Source organism: Ambystoma mexicanum, chromosome 1p (assembly GCF_040938575.1).
Source record: "Ambystoma mexicanum isolate Mex_15411 chromosome 1p, UKY_AmexF1_1, whole genome shotgun sequence".
Lineage (NCBI taxonomy): Eukaryota > Metazoa > Chordata > Amphibia > Caudata > Ambystomatidae > Ambystoma > Ambystoma mexicanum.
The window spans coordinates 157,666,690-157,688,015 of record NC_090921.1 but is presented as its reverse complement, the minus strand read 5'-3'; the positions used below and the strand labels follow the sequence as shown (position 1 = coordinate 157,688,015).

Genomic DNA, 21,326 nt, shown 5'->3' with positions numbered 1-21,326 from the left:
ATGGGGTTGGAGTCATCCCCACTCTTATTGGGTGCTCCTGGTTTTCTTCCATGTGTTTGGGGGGATTCTTTGCTGTCTTGAGATTTCAGTGCCATTGAAGTATCGAGGCTCTGGGGTTGTCGCGAGGTATTATGCAAGATAAGGATTTTTCTCTTACGTGGTTTGTTCTGGTGATAATGGTGTTAGGCAGGATGTTTACTGCATTTGAGGCCGCTTCTACTGGGGGTAGTTGGTTTTGTGTATCCGTGTCCATGGTCTTGCTCTGTCTCGGCGTCCATTTCTGCGTCGGGGCATTTTGGTTCTCGGTGCAGTCAATGTCCACTGTGTCCTAGCTATTTAAGTCAGTGTAGGAAGTGTCTGTGTGCCAGGCCCAATGGGTATCATCTGATTTAGAGAAACAGAGTGTGTTTTGAAGTGTATTATAAGTGTTACATATATTGCTCCCATCTGAAGAAGGCCTTATACAACCGACTGTGAAATAAATTAATAATTGTTTTATCAAGAAACCTTGAGTGTAAGAGTTTATTTGAATAACTGTTACTGTGAAACTCTGTGTCACAGCATTACTGCTCACATTGACCCCTCTTGAGATAAGCCTGGCTGGTCAGCCACACTACCAACCTGTGTAGTTCAGACTTACACCAAAGGTTGGGGTCCTATTGCTAGGTGGTCAGGGTTGTTGTAGTGCACCCAAAGGGTACTGCATACAATCTTGCCTAACATCAGCCAAGTGCCGTCTCAGTTTAGGAGAGCAGGCATCAAAATAGATTCAAGAAAAAAGGTCTAATGCCATCAAATGTGTGCACTCTGTACACCTTAACCCAACCATCTAAGTTTTTCAAACATTCACATACCCAGGTAGCCTAAGGGGTACCATCAGTCTTTTTGAGGGTCCTAAACCTCTTAAGGTACTGGGGAGGAGTCTTCCCAAATCTGGCCATTAATACCAGCTTAATGGGCTCCTAAATCCTTTCCATCACTGGCACCCAACTCCATAACAACATCACAGTCATTCAGGTGGAGCCTAGAAATGAGCCATGGAATAAAATCATTCCCCCCTATTCCTTGAAGGCCATAGGTGTATTGTACCCAGCCAATCCAACACCTCAGGTTTAGGTTCATACATACTCACTGCTTCTTTAGGCAGGCGAGGCCTCTTGGGACTAGTAGACCTAGAAGATCCTGAAGGTAAGCAGAATCAAGGGACATCTTTCTCATTTCCATTCCATGCTGCATTTCACTTTCATCTTAGTTTCATCTTGGACATCCAGTTTCTGGAACTCTAATCTTAGTCCCTCAAGTGAAATATAGTCTGGGTGTAGATTTGAACCTTGTGGGGTCACAATGGGAAGGCACCGATTTACAGCAGCAGGCTGTGGAAGAAGGTGGCTCCTTCTGGAGACTCCTCTGACTCTTCTTACTGATTGGAGTTTGACTCCAAACTAACATCCTCATTATTACCTTCCACATTATGGTTAGTAGGTGTTACAGGCCTGCTACCCAAGCTTTGGAGATTTAACAAGCTTACAATCAATACACATTTTTTTTTTCTTTTCAGATCAGACCCCTAGTTTTACACATATTTTTCAGTTCTACTTTCAGGCAAGTCAGGACTGGCTCATTAAAGTTACCCATATTTGGCATGTTACAATTGCCTAACTTTTTTGGTGACGCTTAGCCTTGTGGCTGGTTTAGTTGGGCACACGTACAACAAATAGTCAATTTAACCACTCTACACCAATCCCACAGCCAGCCACCAGTGTTCGGTAAGAATTGATGCAGTCACACTGTGTGGGACTACACAACACGTATCTGCTTGGTATTAAGTAAACCCACCTTTTTCTCAAGAGGGGTAAATGTGAGCTGTACTAATGAAATACATAAATACAAGTAGCCAACTTACACTCAAGGTTTAAGTTATAAATAGTTATTTAATTAACATCAATTTTGAAATGAGCATTATTTAAAAAGCCAATTCATGTAACAAGGAAAATATACTTTAAAATGACTTTTCAGAATCAAAATAAGTTAGTGGATAATATTTGGATATGCTTCTTACACAATTCCAACATCCTGAGGTGACTTCAATCACAAAGACAGTAATGGTATTTATATATCACTAGTTATACTTTGCTGATTCTGAGGTTGCAGAAAGGAAAGGTTTAAGGAAGGAAAAGGCTAAATAGATTCTCAGTAAATGTGAGGACAACTACATCTTCCAATGACATCTAGACAAGCCTTTCCCAGCAGAAAGGGTGTACAAGAAGTTACCACCTATGAGTGACAAACAATATCAAAGTCAATGGATAATAAGAGTCTTCTGGGAGCCAGGACAGCCAAAGTCAATTGGAATACAGTCTATAGAGCGGAGGCACTTCTTAGATCAGAAACAGTCTTGCAAAAGCTGTTAAGGTTGTGAGGCAAAGAGTTGGACTCAACTCTAAAAGTAAGTAAATGCAATTCCAACGGAGAAAGGTAGCACTAAAAGGCAATAAGGCAAGCACCCCAAGCCTAAACAGTACCTCTGGTTTGAAGAAGAGTGGTCCAGCTGGATTCTGTCTTGTTACAGCGGTGCAGACCTGGTGTGCCTGAGCCATGGGGACAAGAGGGAGGACGTATGGAGGGCTCCTGCGGCAGTTACAGGCTCTTTTCGCTTCAGCTGCACTTCGCGGTTTCTGTACTTAGCAAACAGCACAGTCGCGGATCCCCGATACCAGTTGGGCTTCCTTCACTCCTTGGGTCCTGCACTCTGGTGAGTGGACTCGGATCTGGTCGTCCTGCTTCTGGAGGGTCCTTGGGAGACTCCTGGAGCTTCTAGCCAGATTCATTACCACATCAGACGTTTCACTCGACTATAGATTACTCAACCCCTGGCATTCAGTTCTTACAGCAACGAAGTACACCCAGTCAGGGAAGAAGGTCCAGTGGAGTTCGTATCGGGGTTATAGTTAGTCCCACTAACCCAAGGGAAGAAGTTGTCCCTTCCGGAGCTGCTCTGTAGAAATGAAAACGGAGTTTTAGCAGGGCTTCACTGGGCAATTCAAAGTTGCAGGAAGATGCAGCAAGCTTCGTTCACGTTTTCTTCGTCTGCTGTTTCTCCGAGTGGTGGACTCTGCCTATAGTCCCCAAAACATTCACCTTTTAAGCATGTTTCTCCCCTTCATGGACAGCCTAGGCTGTCTATCACACAGCAGGGTGGCTGTCATGATAGGACCGCCAGCCAGCCATTCAGGACTTTTTGCATTCAGGCATTCCCAGAGACAAAGGACGGGAGTTTTCGGGACCCTCCCTCACATCCTGTCCTTCTATACAAACTCGAGCCAGATGTGGGCATCTGGGTTGAAGCCTGCCAAACAAAGGGCTCAAATCTGTCTCAACGCACAGACTAAAACCCAAGAAAGACCTCACAAAAGGGGAAAAAGGGGAAAAGAAGAAGACAGGGGACATTTTGACAAAATGGTCACCCATGGGTGCTGTACTGCAGCTGAGGGTTCAGCCTTGGATAGAAAAGCACAAAGCTAGGAAACATTAAACCACTGCCAACCAGCCATTTAATGTAGTGAGGGTAACATAAAAATGTTACATGCAAATGTAGGATAAGGGGCTACTAGGCAACGCCTCCTAGCACTCCACTTAAGATGGTGTTTTCTGGACCTACAAAGAGAAAAAGGCAAGTAAACTCAATTTCACTTTACTATTCTTGGGAATGGTAGTTCACACAAGAAAAAGGTATTTAAACCTTACGCGAAATGTAAAGGATTTCTCTGGAACACTACACTGAAGGTGCTGTGTGTCACTATACAAAACGTAGATGCCTATTGAGTTTGTCAGACTCCAAAACAGTAAAAACACAATCCAAATCCAGTCGAAAAAGTGTGAGAAAAAGGGCTCACTCACTCCAGGGGAAAAATGTAAAGTCCTATAAAGTCCATCAAAAGAGCTGGGGGTCTCCAAGGTCGAAGGGAATTAGCACAGAAATTAGAATTCTCCCCAACACAGACATTCTTTCCCTGTACAGAGGGCATAAAAACCTTCAGTGCAAGTCTGATTGCCCTAAGGTCAAAACGATTGATGTGTAGTTTGCACTCCGATGGAGATCAACGACCGCGGATTGTCAGATCATTGGCGTGGACTCCCCACCCAGTGAGTGAGGCGTCCATCACTACAGTTATCTCCGGCCATGGGTGCCAAAAGGGTTGTTAGGCAAGAATTGATGTAGTAACCGTGGGAGACTACACAACCCTTGTCCTCTTGGTATTAGGTAACCCACCCATAGGTCTAGGTCTGTACTAACCAAGTTGGCAGTGTGACTGAGCAGCCAGACTGATCTCAAGAGGGGCAAGTGAGCTGTAGAGCTGTAGCAAGGAAATCTGCCAATGCAAGTATCCAAATAAACACTTGCACTCAAGGTTTTTAGTTAAAATATTTATTTGTTATTTTTAAATGAGCAGTCTTTAAAAGGGGAATGTGCAACAATAAAAACACTTCAAAATACTTTTCCAGAATCAATACAAAGCGAGTAGATACTCTTTAGAGATGCTTCATACACACTTCCTACACCACAAGGTGACTTCACTAACTAGGACAGTAATGGCATTTATATATCACTTGTATACTTTGGTAGATTCTGAGGTTGGCAGAAAGGAAAGGATAGAGGAAGGAAAAAGGTTAAACAGGTTCTCAAAGCATGCAAGCACTTTTAATCTTCCAATGAAGTCTAGATAAAAACTGTCCCAGCAATATTAGTTTAAAACCAATTCATCACCTATGAGGGACCGTACGAATCAAAGTCAATGGAATATAAGAGTCTGCAGTGAGCCAGGACAGCCCAAGTCCATTGGAGCAAAGTCTACGGAGCTGAGGCACTTCTTACGTAGTAAAGGTCTTGCAAAGTTAGAGAGTTTGCTGAATATAAATCACGGTAGGGTCACACGCGGTTACACTTATGAAAGTTAGAGCTGCGATCAACTCTAGAAAAGCAGCTACTGCAAGTCTCAACTGAGGAGATTAAGATACAGACAATGAGGTAAGTACCCCAAAGTCAGAACAGTACATTTGGTTAGAGGAAGGTCCAGCTGACTCCTTTCTGGATGCAATGATGCAGCTCCTGTGTTCCTGGACACAAGAGGGAGGACGTCTGGAGACTCCCGAGACAGCAATTCTATGGTCGGCAGCAGCTACAGGCTCTTTTCAGATCAGCGGCACTTCGTGGTTTCAGCACTCGGTAAACAGCACCACCACAGATCTTAAACTGGTTGGGCTTCCTTCACTAGAGTCCTGCACTCTGGTGAGGTGACTCAAACTAGGGTTGTTCTGCTTCGGGAGACTCCTGGAGAATTTGGATGGCTTACAGACGTTTCACTAGACTATGGATTTCTCGACCCCTGGCACTCGGATCCTGCAGTAGTAAAGAAGTACAGCCAGTCGGGGGGGGAAGGTCTTCCAGCAAGGTTAGTCTCGGGGTTGGTCCCACTAACCCAAGGGAATAAGTCCTCCTTTCCGGGGCTTTTCTTGTCGATGATCAGAAAAAGGAGCAGCAGGGCTTCCCTGGGCAGTTCTACGGTACAAGAGGATGCAGCAAGCTTTGTTCATGGTTTCGTCGTCGGGTTGTTCTTCCCGGTGGTCGACTATCTTCAGGCCAAGAAGCCTCGCCTTTTAAGCTGGTTTCTTCCATTCATGCACAGCCTAGCTGTCACTCACAGCAGGGTGGCTGTCCTGCAATAACAGTCAGCAGGACAATCAGGAATGGGTGCATTCAGGTAACCATGGAGACAAATGACAGGGGAGTTTCGGGCACCTCCCTCACTTCCTTCCCTTGCAGACACACTAGAGCCAGAGTAAGGTTTCAGTACTGAAGCCCGCCAAAGGCAGAACGAACAAAGGGCTTAAACCAGGTTTGGCGCACAGAGTAAACCCAAGAAAGACCTCACAAATAAGAAATGGCAAAAAAAGAAGACCGGGCCATTTTGACACAATGGTCACCCATGGGTGCTATACTACAGCCGAGGATTCAGCCTTTGGTAGAAAAGCACAATGGTAGGAAAATTAAACCACTGCCACCAGCCATTTAAAGTCGTGAGTGTAACATAAAAAATGTTACACGCGTAAGCAAGAAAAGAGGCTACTAAGTAACCCGCCAGCACTCCACTTAAGATGGTGTGTGCTGGACCTACAAAGAGAAAAAAGATAAATAAAGTCAATTTCTCTGTAGTTCACCCAGGAAAAGGCATTTAAACCTTATGAGAAATCTAAAGGATTTCTCTGCGACACTGCAATGAGGGCGCAATGTGTCACCATACAAAAAGTAGATGCCTATATATAGTCAGACCTCAAAAACAAAGAAAATAGATAATCCAAATCAGATGAAAACACACGCGTGAGTGAGAAAAAGGGCTCACTCAATCCTAAAGTCCGGCAAAAAGAGCTGGTGGGTCTCTAAGGTTGAAGCGAATTAGCAAAGCAATTATAATTCTCCCTAGCAGTTCTCCACTCACAAGGTTAGCCAGAGAAAGTTAGAAGGGCAGCCCTTAGGGCAACCCAGCAACAATAAGAACGTATTGCCAAAAAGTTGTCAAAGAGGATAACCTTTAAAAGACACCATGGAGAGTCTTAAAAAGGACACCCGTAAAAAGAGTAAAATATTCTGTGAGTGTGCAAAAAGGAAAAATAAAAATAGATTCTGTGAGGTATAAGGAAAAATAATCCACCAGTAAAATCAAAAGGTTCTGGGGTTGACACAGGTCAGGAAGATTTATCATTGCTATGAAAATCTTACCAAACATCTTTTTATCCCAAAAGCCAAGAGCAGAAACTCCCACTAGCCAATAGTAGAACTTGCCCTAGAACACACCCGAGCAGTGGTCCAATCAGGACCACTGGCGGGAACAATGATGCACATTACTCACACACTGAAACCACTTTGTGGATTGTCACCAGAAAGTCCCAGCCCACATCCTGCCAGCAAACGCACATAGCCCTCCAGTAGCCCGCCAAAAGCCACTGCTTTCCTGGGCACTGGACGTTTATATAAGGATTTTCTTGGCCTCACAGGCCAGGATGACGGCTAAAAGACGAGATGGCCATAAGACAAGCAAAAAAACCTTGTGGCATGGCCATGTTTGGTCATTAGCCAAGGGTAGTAGCCAAACGCGGTAAGTCACTGCTGCACCAGCTTGTCCATTTAGCACACAGAGTAACCAAAAATCCTCCGAGTGTTAGTATAGGGCAAAGACAAAAGTGCACCCCATTGTACTGCATTGTAAGATGCATGGTACAATGATAAACGGTACAAGAGTGATACAAAAGTAACCAAAGTAGTAACATCAGTATCAGGCTAAGGGAAACACCGACAGCCTGAAAGACGTGTAAGGTTCCCCATAACAGATGAGCAAAAAGCCAGCGTAATGAGGCTGGAAGCTTCACTGCACAACAGTAGGTCAGATAAAAAAAATAAAAAGCAAAAATGTTGGGGGTGGGGGGTCATTAAAAATGGAAGGAAAGGTGCAGTAAAGAGAAATCTTTCCCAACACCGACCACGAAACAACCAGCTATATTTGGCCCTGCAAAAAAGGTAGAGCCTACAGAAGAAAAGCACACAGACCAATATATGTTGACATTTATTAGGAAACAATCACACCCAGGTTCAAGAAGAATAGAAGTACCTCAGTGTGACCATTTCCCTGGACCCTCAGTTGGTAAATAGCATAGTCCTCATCGGAGGAAGGTGGAAGAAGGCTTTTGAGTCACACCAGTCATTTCCAAAGAATATTTTCAGAATTCAAAAATGTTTTTCAAAACATATCAATAGTGGAGGGGGATGGTGGATATGGGTAGTGGGAATCATTATGGCATTTATTGAGCGCGACCTACAATTCGAGAAGCAACAGAGCCGTTTACAGAGGTATACAACAATACAGATATACAGAGAGGGGTGGGGGGGGGGGAGGATACAGCTGTACAGGGTGGCAGGGAGGAGGAGGGTGGATGGCGTATAGCGAGCCAGGTGGCGTGGAGGCGACGTGATGGCCTTGGCATTTAGGAGAGACTCGTGAAGAGGTGAAGTAGGTCTTGAGTTATTTTCTGAATTGTAGGAGGGTGGGGGCAAGCCTGATGCTGACAGGGAGGAGACTAGGATTGGTGAAAAGGCTCATTTAGGAGGTCTTACATCTCTCCACTCCAGAACATCGTTAGAAGAAAAAAAAACATCCAAAAACGAACACGTTTTTCAAAAACACAACTTAAGCCTTTGTATTCAATCACATTGCGATTATTCAAAACCAACAACTGACCAAATCAATCTTGGGTAGAATGTCGTGCGACAGAAAGAAAAGAAACCAGCAGCGCTGCACCAGAGCAGGGTAGGACTGGGGCAAAACATTATCGGGCACCAATAAAAACGTAGATCACAGCTACAAATGGCAATTCACTCCTTTTGTGACAGGCCATTTGAATAGCACCCTACGGGGAGTTTTTTGATAAAATGTGTTGCAAATTGTGCAATTTAAAGAATATTTATTCAGCTGCAATGGTCAAAACTACTAGCCGCATAGTGAAGTTACACATCAAACTGGCCCATATTAGCCCAAAAAGTGGGCCACTTTGACTCAAAACTGGCTCACACTAGCATTTTCTGTTTTTGGGTTCGGGCATTGCCCTATAAACCAGTCCCAGCCTGCACCAGAGAATGCAGCCGCATACACATTACAAACTGAAGAACGCAATGCTAGGACTTTTAACTTCTAGCTATGTTCATTGTCATCAACTGGACTCAATGTCTATCACTTCCCTCAACTCATACCTACTTGGCCAGTTCTTGAAACTACATATCCTAAAATGTGTTAATCTTTAACCTACATTTCTCTGGCATTCAAATTAAATACATGTAAGCTTTACTTTGTTTTTACATTAATCTACAGGTATTGGACCCTTAAGAGTCACAGTTGGTTACTTACACTTTAAGCCCAACCTCTTGCATGCCAAGAGACAGCGTCTTCCTCCACTTACCTTGCATGTTAATAAGATGGGTTCCTGTGTGCACAGCCATACTTTGCTGGTACGCAGCCGATGTCAATGTGGACATGTCACTAAAAGAGAAAAGGTAAGCAACAGTTACAACCAAGTTTAAGGTCACAGCAACAAAAGTGGAATAAATGACCCTAAAAAGTTACCTCTATATTTAGTTTTCAGAGTTTGTATCACTCATACATTTGCATGCTATTTTTAACATTGCGTTCCTTTAGCTAAATTAGTCTTAAAGCAATTCTATATTTTGAGAAAGTTAAATAGCCCATTCAGTCTTTTCTAGCAAACAATACAGAAGAGCGTGGCTTACGGTGCTCATCTACAAAAGTTAAAAATGCTGAGGCCTGCCGTTACAGGAAAGTAACACATTATTTGACAGCACTGATTATTGGGAGAAGTACATGCTTTTTGGATTAACTTCCTGTTAGGGAGATTTCTCATTTCTGTGCTAATTCCCTTCACCCTTAGAGACCCCTAACTATTTTGCTGGACTTCAGGACTTTTTAATTTTAACCCTGGAGTGAATGGGACACGTTTCTCACACTCTGATGTGTTTTGACCCGATTTGGATTATGTAGTTTCTTTGTTTTTGGAGTCTGGCAAACTCCATAGGCATTCTACTATAGTGCAGGGTCACGGAGAAATCCTTAGATTTCTCAAAAGGTTTAAACACCTTTTCTTGTGTGAACTACGGTTCCGTAGAATAGTAAAGTGAAATGGACTATACCTAACTTTCCTCTTTGTGGGTCCAGCACACACCATCTTATGTTGAGTGCTGGGGGTTACCTAGTAGCCCCTTATCCTACATTCTCATGTAACATGTTATTATGTTACCCTCACTGCTTTAAATGGCTGGTGGCAGTGGTTCTATTTTCCTACCATTGTGCTTTTCTACCGCAGGCTGAATCCTCAGCTGCAGTATAGCACCCAATGGTGACCATTTGGTCAAAATGGCCCCCGTCTTCTTTTTTCACCATTTTCAGTTTGTGAGGTCTTTCTGGGGTTTTACTCTGCGCGCCAAGCCAGATTTGGGCCCTTTGTTCATTTTGCCTGGCTCCAGTGTGTCTGGAAATGCAGGAAGCGAGGGATGTTCCCGAAGCTTCCCCTGTCCTTTGCCTCTCAGAATGCCTGAATGCAACCAGTCCTCATTGGCTGGCTGGCTGCCACCCTGCTGTTTGAGTAATACCCTAGGCTGTGCATGAATGGGAGACACCTGCTTAAAAAGCGATCTGATATTTTATTTGTATCGCGCTCATACCAAATTGTTTCAGAGCGCGACAAGGCAAGGGAGGGGAACAGGGGAGAACACAAAAACGATCTTACTAGGCCCAGTGACATTGAGAACACTCAAGTGCATGGGAAAGGGAAAGGGGAAAAGTGCACGGAAGGGGGAAGAGTGCAAAGTGTGGAGCGGAAGAGAACAAATAAATAAATACAAATAAACGGATAATGGAGGCAGTAAACCGTGGTAGTGCAGCCAGGAAGTGGCAAGTGCTGGGTTTACGGCAGCAGAACTCGGTAAATCTGAGAAGTGCAGAAAAAGGAGAAAATGGGGGGGGGGGGGTGGAGGGGGGGGGGGAACTGTATGGGTACAGATACAGTTCCCAAGTGCAAGGGGTGGCCAGGAGGCAGTGCAGGAGGGTGGCAGGGTTAGCAGATACCTGGGCCCACGGGAACTGAGGATGGCCAGGTAAACAATGCCAAGAGAGAGTAGATCAGCAGGAGAGAGGGGGAGCAAAGGCAGAAGCAAAGAGGAAGGTCTTGAGGTGCTTTCAGAACCGGAGGTGGTTCTGGTTTTAGAGTAGCAGGGAAGCTGTTCCAGAGGGAGGCCCCAGCCGAAGACAGAGCTCTACCACCAGCTTGTTTCTTTGAAAAACGACTAACCTTGAGGGAGTTAGAGGAAGAGCTTGAGAGGGGAGGTATTTGCAGAGGAATAGCTGAAGGTATTTTGGACCCAGAAGGCCATGTGGACAATGCAGAGGGTTTCAGTACTAGAGGCAGAGTTGACCACTGGAAAGAACCGACAAAACCGTGAACAAAGCTTGCTGCATCCTCGTGGACCTTTGAAATGCCTGGTGAAGCCCTGCTTCTGTGCTGAAACTCGTTTTTTCTGATCGACAAGAGAAGCTCCGGAAGGGATGACTTCTTCCCTTGGGTTAGTGGGACCAGCTAACTGAGATGAATTCCACTGGACCATCCTCCCCGACAGGCTGTACTCTTTGCTGCTGCAGGAACAGAGTGCCAGAGAACGAGAAATACGTAGTTGAGTGCAACGTCTGCAATCCGGACAGAAGCTCCAGGAGTCCAAGGACCCTCCAGAAGCAGGACGACCAGAGCTCGAGTCACCTCGCCAGAATGCAGGACTCAAGGAGTGAAGGAAGCCCAACCAGTATCCAAGATCTGCGGTGGTGTGGTTTACCGTGAAGTGCTGCTGATCTGAAAAGAGCCCGTAGCTGCCGACGACCTCCAAATTGCTGCCGCAGGAGTCCTCCAGACATCCGTCCTCTTGTCCCCACGACTGAGGCTCAGGAATCCAGGATCTGCATCACTGCAACAGGACAGAATCCAGCTGGACCACTCTTCTTCAAACTAGAGGTACTGGTCTGACTTTGGGTACTTACCTCAGTGTCTTTAGCTTTGCTCTTCTCATTTGAGACTTGCAGTGGCTACTTTTTTTAGCGTTGATTTCAACTCTGCTCTCCACAATTGTAACAGCTTGTGAGCCTACAGTGATTTTCTACAAAACTAGCTTTGTGCAAGACTGCGAACTACGAAATGCCTCAGCTCCATAGACTTTGCTCTAATTGGCTTTGGCTGTCCTGGCTCCCTGCCGATTCTTCTAGTCCATTTACTTTGATATTTTCTGTCCGTCAGAGGTGGTAACTTGTTTTTAGACTGTTATTGCCAGGAAAGGTTTTCTCTAGACTTCATTGGAAGATGAAAGTATACTCACATGCCTTGAGAAACTGTCTAACCCCTTTCCTTCAGGCAACCTCAGAATCTGCAAAGTGCACTAGTGATAAATAAATGCCATTACTGTCCTTGTGAATGAAGTCACCTCTGGGTGTTGGAAGTGTGTAAAAAAGCATCTACTAAGCTTATGCGGATTCTGGAAAAGTATTTTAAAGTATATTTGATGGTTACATATTTTACCCTTTTTAAAGAAAGCTTATTTAAAAATATATGTTACATAAATAACTATTTATAACTTAAAACTTGATTTAAGTGTTACTTAGCTACTTGTATTTGCAAATTTCATAGCTACAGCTCACGTTTACCCCTCTTGAGCTAGGCCTGGCTGCTCAGTCAGACGACCGACTTATGTAGTACAGCCCTATACCAAAACGTTGGTTACCTAATACCAAGTAGACAAGTGTTGTGTAATCTTAAACAGTGTTACTACATCACTTCTTGCCCACCACTTCCAAAAGCAGTGCTTAGCATTGGATGAAGGAAGATAAAGTGCTCTCAAAGCCGTCAGCACTGTTGCTCTCATCCAAGGATGGTTGCCCAGATACAAAAAGGTTACTATGTGGTACAGCTTACTCAACAGATGTTTGCCAGTTATTTGTGGTTGCTTTAGCTTTCATGAACAGAGTGCAAATCATTTTGGAGACGGCCTGTTTGACATGAGATAAAGGTGCTCTAGCTAGCCACGCCTCTACCCGCTGCTTGTGCACGATTCATCCTTACTGGCATCATGATGAGGCACAGATATTTCATTAGCAAATAGGTCTTCTTTAATTAGGTCAATGCAGTAAGATACCTTATTACAGCCAGCATCTAAAGTGCTTTTTTTTGCCGCTATACAAAATTCAACCCTAAAAAAAACTCAAAACATTGCAGTCCTAAATAGCCTTAGAACTACACCTAGGGTGGTGTATAATAGAACCTCATCATCGTTGGAATTGCTAGCCATATCTCAGAGAAATCAAAATATGCAATTCCCCTTGCTTCTCATAAAAGGCACAGCTACTACAGAGCTCGTCATAAGGGGTATCATTTAATTTACATTTGTGCAAGACTCAAAGAGATTAAATGGTAGGAAAAGCATCAACATTACCTCAGGGCTGCTTAATTAAGTATTATGTGAACACTCCCACAATTCGCTCTTATAACCGGCTACAGCTTTTAACAGGGCTCTTGTCAAGATCAGCGAAAACAGAATTTGCTACAGCTATTCAGGTAGGCATTATATGAGGACGCAGACAATGCATGAGTGAACGCCATTTCGTAGGGGCCATTTTTCCCCACCAGCATATCTTCCACCCGGGAGATCAGCCTCTAGTATAAGGGAGGAAGTCAGTTCAGATAAAAGTAAATAACCCAAATCGCTAGATCTCTAGTAGGGTTGCTGAATAAACAAAAGTGAATATCCTAACCCAAATGTCAAAACTACTAGAGTGAATTTCATATTCTTGACTGAGTTTTTCTTTTCTGTGCCAATTCCTTTAACCTTAGAGACGCCCAGCTCTTTCGCTGGACCCAGGGCTTTTTAATTTGAACTCCTGCGTGAGTGAGACTTTTTCCTCACTCCCTCATGTGTTTTTCTGGCTAGGATTGTGTGTTTCTTACTGTTTAATGGAGTCTGGTAAACTCCATAAGCATCTGCTTTTTGCATGTTGACACATGGCATTGTTGCAGTGCCACTGAAGTGCAGTGCAAATGTTTAAATACATTTTCTTGGGTGAACTACTGTTCCTAAGAATAGTAATATGATTTTTGTCTTCCCTTTTCTTTTGTGGGCCCAGCACACACCACCCTATGTGGAGTGCTGGAGGTTACATAGTAACTCCTTTTCACAAAACATTCTGTTACACTAACTTGAATGGCTGGTGGCAGTGGTTTCTTTTTTACTATCTTTGTGCCATGTATCTGCAGGCCGATTTCTCAGCTGCAGTACAGCACCCAAGGGTGACCGTTTTCCCAAAATGACCCAGTCTTTTTTCGCCATTTCTTGTTAGTTCCTTCTGGGCTTGGGCTTTTACTATGTTTGAATTGGGTTGGAGTCCTTTGTGCATTTTGCCTTTGGTGGGATTCAGCCCTGAAGCCCGCCAAGGCTCCAGTGTGTCTGGCAAGGCAGGAAGTGAGGGAAGGTCTCGAAACGTCCATGTCCTTTGTCTCATGGTGTGCCCGAGTGACACCAGTTCTGATTGATTGGCTGGCTGTCCGGAAGGACAGCCACCCTGCTGGGCGAACAGCCTAGGGCTGTGAATGAATGGGAACTTGCTTAAAAGGCAAGGCTTTTTGGGACTAGAGCAGAATCTACCACTGGAGGACACCATCCGACGAAGACGTGAAGAGACGCCAGCTGCACCCTCCTGGACAACGAAGTGCCAGGTAAAGCCCTGCAGCTGTGCTGACCCCGTTTTCATTTGGACTGGGAAGACCTGCAATGGACGACTTCCTCCCTTGGGCAGGTGGGACTAACTAGCCTTAAGACAAGCACCATTTTGCTGTTAGGGAGAATTCTGAGTTAATTCCCTTCTACCTTAGAGACCCCCAGCTCTTTTGCTGGACTTTAGGACTTTTCATTTTTATCCTGGTGTGAGCGAGACCTTTTTTTTCTCACTCTCTCATGTATTCTTATCTGATTTGGACTCTGTTTCTTTTGATTTTAGAATATGACAAACTCCATAGGCATCAGCTTTTGTATTGTGACACACAACACATTCAGTGCAGTGTCACAGAGCAGTCCTTTGGATTTCTTTTAAGGTTTAAATACCTTCTCTTGGATAACCTACTGTTTCCAAGAGTAGTGAAGTGTAATTGACTTACCTTTTCCTCTTTTGTAAACCGAGCACACACCATCATACGTGGAGTGCTGAGCGTTTACTTAGCATCCCCTTTGTCTACTTTCTCATGTAACATTGTTATGTTACCCTCACTACAATTAATGGCTGGTGGCAGTGGTTTCATGTTTCTACCATTGTGCGTTTTGACCGCACGCTGAATCCTCAGCTGCAGAAGTGCACCCATAGTTGCCCATTTTGTCAAAATTGCCCCAGTCTTCTTTCGCCATTTCTTGCATGCGAGGTCTTTCTTGGGATTTACTCTGCACGCAAAACCATGTTTGGTCCCTTTGTTCGTTTTGTCTTTGGCGGGATTCACTGGTAAAGCCTGCCTCTGGCTCCAACGTGTTGATTTGTGAGTAGTTGAAACCGCAAAGTGCTGCTGATCTGAATTGTGCCCATTGCTGCCGTTCAAACCTTAGTGCAGGAGTCCCCAAACGTCCACCCTCTTGTCCCCACGACTGAGGCCCAGGAACAACAGGATCTGCAGGACTACAACAGTAACAGAAGCCAGCTGGAACCTTTTCTTCAGACTCAAGGTACTGTGAAACTAGGAGTACTTAACTTTTGCTGTGTTTAACTTACTTGCTCTCACTGGAGACTTGAATTTGCTGCCCTTTGCAGAGTTGTTTGCAGCTTTGCCCTTCACAAGCCTCCCAGCTTGTGGCCCAACAGTGATTTCTTTTTACAACAAAACTCTTTAAAATTGTGCAGGACTTTTGTGCTATCTTCAAGAGGTGGCTCAGCTCCCCTAGACTTTGCTCAATTAACATTGGCCGTCCTGGCCCCCTGCAGACTCTTCTTACCATCTGACTTTCTGTTTATCTGTCCCTCCAAAAAGTCATACATACCTTACTTGTATAGCTGGGAAAGGGTTAACCTATATTTCATTGGGGGATTGCAAAGTGCTTACCCGTTTGAGAAACTTGTTAAACTGGTTTCCTTCCCCAACCTTTTCCTTTTTGCCACAACTTCAGTATTACCATCTAAGTGTGAAAAGTGATAATGTCCGCAGTGTGCTAACTATTGAAGTCACCTCACCGTGTAGGAATATCTGTGTGTCACCCCAAAAGGGTATCTACTTACTTTATTGAACTGAAGGAGTGTGTTTTGAAGTGTATTGTAAGTGCTGCACATTGCTCCCTTCTAAAGAAGGCTTATTTTAAAACTGACTGTTAAATTAATCAAGAAACCTTGAGTAGAAGTGTTATTTGAAGTCACTGTGAATCTCTGTTACAACCCTGCAGCTCACATTTACCCCTCAGTCACTACCAACTTGTGTAGTACAGGCCTACACCAAAGGTTGGGCTACCTATTGCCAAGAGGACAAGGTTGGTGTAGGCTCCCACAATCTTGCCTAACAGTGACCCCATGAATTACCAACCGATATTGACCTTGAAGATAAGCTAGAACGGCGTATGTTATGCCGGGAAGAGCTAGTAGCAAAGAAATGCTTCTACCTCCCGAGACTACTCCGAGGGATCCTCCCCCATCCCTCTGTCCAACACAGAACCCTTGCAATCATCTACCTAGTCGATTCTTGATACTATGTAAACAGCCTCTACCTTGGAAATGGCAGAATAACTCAATCACTGCAGCAAGGATACTCCCAACACTAAACAGAAGGGAGAACATTACACCAACCCTGAGAAATCTACACTAGCACACAGAAGAAAAATAAAATAAAAAGAACAAAATAAATAAACATTAAATACTGCATTACCCTTCAAAACCCTCTGCATCGCCCACAAATCATTGCACAGAATTTCTCCATGCCAAGATCCACCAAAAAGAAACCTAAGATCGTGCGATAACCTCCAAATAAAAACAATACGAAAAAAGGAAATTCGAAAGGACCGCCTTCTCACATCTAATCACCAACCTATAGAACACAATCCAGAAGTAAATGAGAATGACAGAAGACCACTTCACATTCAGAATACTACTAAAAAACAGACTGTTCAAATCACAGTGATTAACATAAAACGAGCACCGCCAGTGATACCAAACAATAACCTGATTACAGCACAAACTCTGGAACCAACAATAAACCGAAATCAACACACCAACTACTAACCCTCCCTGCTCCTGACTACTCTCCAGCATACCTCACACAATCGAACGAATAAACCTAATTACACAAAACACACACCCACCACAAAACTAACTGCTGCAAACAAACACCGAAATCACTGGACGTTGCCCTTCAGGACACAAAGCCAGTGCACACAATCCAAACACACCTTGAAAGCAGATTTGCACAAGGCGCCAGTTCCTCTTGGTTCTACAAGCACCAACAGAAAAGCATAACCTCTATCCTACTCCCTCATCCCCCCACTAATCTACCTAACCCACTTTCTTGCAGAACCCCATGAACACCTGGAGTCCATTCCAATGGGAACTGTGCGCGTTAAGACAATTTAGCATAACAAATAAGCCAAAACATGTGGGGGCAATGGCTCCCTTAGCCGGCAGGTGGAAGAGACCAGTTCTCCCTGTTCAGTAGGAATAGATTTTGTGGTACATTTACTACATGGAATAATTAACAAGCCTGGTCTAGGAGTCAGTGAGAATTTAGACATTTTGTGGGTTCCATTTGTTAAATATGACCGACAAACATTAACTTTAATGAGAGTGCGCGCATGGGATGTTAATGAGCAAGCCACGGAAGACTTCATCTCAATGAGAATTACACAGGAACCATAACACAAATTTGGTCGAAAGCAAGAATGTGCAGAAGTGAGCATCTTGTGCTCGGTTCAATTGATTCAGGTTAAAGAAAACCGCTTCTTGCAGAGTATATAGGGGGCTTTAAAGAGCAACTCAATGGATTTGCTCCACCAAGAATCAAGCTTGGATTACATAGTTGATCTTAGAAGTTTAAAACCCATGTTCTGGTTGAGAACATGATCTCAAACTGAGACCCACTGAGCTCCTACAAGAACTGATATCTTCGGACACCTGTGGGAATATTAATTGGTTGAATAGATATATTTGGTAGTCTGGACTTGCTGGGTCTTTATGCTGTCCCGGGAAGCGTCTCTAGAGCTGGCATTCAGTGCGGAAACAATATATGGAGTACCAAAGGGATCTGCGTAGCCGCATTGCGATAAAGAATCGGTCGGTCTTCAGGTACTAGGATTACGGTTGCATTGGAATAAACGCAAATTATATGCGTTGTTTTTTGCCATAAGCGAATAGGAAGCATTATGCTCGACCTGAGGAGTCGCCTTTTTCTGTCATTAAGGGTCACTGCAAAACTTACATGGACCTGGAATCAACTATTTGCTGCCCCCGCAATGTGATTTTATCTCACGAAACTCTCCATTTTTTGTTTTTACGTCCACTTTATGAACTAAACATTTGTAGCCTAATATTAGTCTTAAAGCAGTCCAATTGCAGGTCGACTAAAGAGGCAATTCGACTTATCTAGAGGAGCAGCAGTGGCTGGGTATATTTGTTTAGAAGTTACAATACAGAGGTTTGCAGGCTATTTGCTAAAATGACCAATTATGTACATTGTATGGATGTGTATTGTACTGTGCTTTTTAGAATTCAATGTATTTTCAATTTTTATATTTGTATGGTATTTTTGTATGTTGTCTTTTATGGAGCTTTCATGTTTCGAAACGAAGATTAATTTATTCAAGTATGTGTTTAAAAGGCTAAATGTAAAGGAAAGAGCAAGGATGTGTGCGATGGGTTGGAGGAAAATTAGATTTCTTGTTTTTCATGTTAAGAACGTGCAACAATGTTTTGGGGTCCGACTATTTTATGGATGAGAATGTTAAAACGAGACGTAGACCTTGTTTTGGATACCCACTCAGGTCTGTTAAAAATCGGTCTGTTAAAAAACAGTTTGTTTATATTGTGTTTGAAGAGCGATACCCCTCCAGATAATAATAATAATAATAATCCTCGTATTCTGTGGGAAAGGGGGCGTATTCTGCAGAGAGAACTAATGCACCTTTGTTGGCTGTTAAATATGAGGGAAACAAAAAGAATGTTGTAGCTTCTGGAGGCAGTTCCAAAATAATGTAGGTTTACTTTATGGAGGGGGCAACTTTCTTCTATAGATAATGTACATTAGACATGGGGAGGAGAGCAGATTTAAGTTTCCCCCCCCTGACAGCACGAAATGTAGGCTTCTCATATAACAGTAGGTGGCAGGGGAATACTACAGCAAAACAAAAAAGCGATGGCTGCAAGGTTTAGATTTAAACTTAACCTCTGGCATTGCTCCGGGCAGGGGATAGGCAACTGTGCGCCAGAGGGATTACAAAGTAATAGCCAAAAGACTGGTTGGGGGTACGAAGTATCACTGCTTACCATTATAGCACTGGACAGCGTTGTACATGTATTCACAACTCAACACAGATTAAACTGCCACAAAAAAAAAAAAAAAAAAAAAAAAAAAAAAAATACGTGAATCTATAATAATCCAATGTTAGACATGGTACAGCTTCCAGCAGTACATGTTCTATTGCAAGTCACCAAAAGGACTCGAGTGTGCTGATATGAAAGAGCTGCTGTACACACACAAGCAATCGGAGCATCTCCCTGCCAAAGAGAAGCGAAACCCTAAGTGCAATCCTCTTACAAACAAGCTAACACAGATCCAGAGCAACACTCCTACTCTGTTCAGCATTTCCCCACAAGCTTCTTCCTGCTACCCAGTGACCCTCCCAGTCTCACTTCTGCTCCTTCCGTCTTCTCTTCTCCTCTTCGTGAAGGACTTTCTTGAGCTGCAGGAACAACTGGTGCTTCTCCTCCTGCAGAGCAGTTAACTTTTGCTGCAGCTTTTGGATCTGTGAAAAAAGTTGCAGAGAGGAGTATCAAGAAAAGGCTGCACGAATTGTGGCAAAGAAGCAAAACATCTGGGGAAATAAGGGCGGGCTGCTAACGTGAGCCATGGCACACACAGAAACAATGTAGCGGGCTGGGGGAGGTGGGAGAAGGTAGGACTGTTAGGCAAAGTTTGAATGCAGTTCCCTCTGGGAGCACTCCAAGCAACTCCGACTACAAGTATAGGCAACCCAACCTTTGTTATAAGCTTGTAGGACACAGTTTTCGTAGCGTGTTGAGCAGCCAGGCTTATCTCAAGAGGGGAAATGTCAGCAGTATTGGAGTTACACAAAGATTCACAGTTGCAGGTATTCAAATAAACTTAGACAAGGTTAAAGCCTTCTTTAGAAGGGAGCAATATAATAGTAACACACAAATACACTTCAATACTGTACACTCTGAGTTTCTGAATCAGACAAGACCCATTTGTGATGGCCCACAGACAATCTACACCCACAGGGGACTTCAATAATGAGGGTGCTGAGGACATTAATACCTTACTATTGGCATTTAGAATACTCTTAAAAGTTGGTAAAAGGGAAAGGTTATTAGAACACAAGAGATCACAACTTTCTTAAGCAGGGCAAATACTTTCATGTCCTCTTCGAAGAGTCATACAAGTCAATAGGCAAAACACTTGGATAGGATGAAGCACTTCTGGTAAGTAAATGGAAAAGTCTTTGCACAAGTTCTTAGGAGTCTTTGATAAAAAGAAGACTCAAATGTAGGGCCACAAGCTGATTAGACTTGTGAGTTGCAGAAGTTACAAACACTTCCACAGTAAGAGGCAAGTTCTCTCAGACTTGTTTTACAGTACCTTAGCAATGAAGAAAAGATGCAGCTGATGACTTCTGTTCCTGTGCAGCTCTGCAGATCTCACTGTTCCTGGGCCTCCGTCGTGGGGACAAGAGGGGGGATGTCGGGGGACTCCTGCACTGCACTGGGACGTTCAAAACTTGCAACCGGCAGACTTCACTTTCAGTGGCTGTTTCGCGTTTAAGCTTCTCGTGGCTATTGCAAATAGCAACAATGCGGTTCCTGGCTGTTGAGGTGGGCTTTCCTTGCTTCTGGGCTCCTGCACTCTGTTGAGGGGGCTCAGGCTTGGTCAGTTCTGCTTCTCGGGAGTCTGGAGGATCTTCCAAAAGCTCTAGGTCAGCTTAAAAGCAACACACAAAATCTGGTGTTCCTCTCCCTGGCTCTATAGTTTCCAGCAGCAACTCTGTGGAAATTCAACCAGCTCAGAGATTGATGTCTAGGTGGCTTACTTTGGAGTCAATTGGTCCCACCAACTCAAAGGGAGAAGTCGTCCTTGCAGGGGCTTCTCTGTCGATGCGAACTTGACGTTTCGGCACTGCAGCAGGGTTTCACCAGGCAAAGCAACGGTCCAGGAGTTGCAGCAGGCGTCCTCTTCAAGCTCTTCTTCGGTTCCTTCGTCCAGTGGTCGACTCTGCCTTCCAAGCCAAAAGACTTGCCTTTTATGCAGTTCTCTCCCATTCATTCCAGCCTAGCTATTACTCACCCAGCAGGGTGGCTGCCCTTGCCGGACAGTCAGCCAGCAAATCACCACAGAGTGCATATGGGTCTCCTAGGAGACTAAGCACAGGGAGTTTCGGCGACCTCCCTCACTTCCTGCCTACCCCAGTTTCACTCCTGAAGCCCGCCAAAGGC

General features: G+C 44.1%; 1 protein-coding gene across 3 annotated transcripts in view; it reads right to left on the bottom strand.

The window, feature by feature from the left end:
• Positions 1-21,326, bottom strand: part of GPS2 (G protein pathway suppressor 2) — an 84,058-nt gene that overhangs the window by 33,327 nt on the left and 29,405 nt on the right. For all 3 annotated transcript variants that reach the window (XM_069645757.1, XM_069645737.1, XM_069645747.1), the window contains 2 exons: positions 19,509-19,621; positions 9,004-9,083 (listed from right to left, as the gene is read on the bottom strand). In XM_069645757.1, the coding sequence (XP_069501858.1) occupies positions 9,004-9,083; positions 19,509-19,621 (193 nt within the window). The remainder of the gene's footprint in view (positions 1-9,003; positions 9,084-19,508; positions 19,622-21,326) is intronic.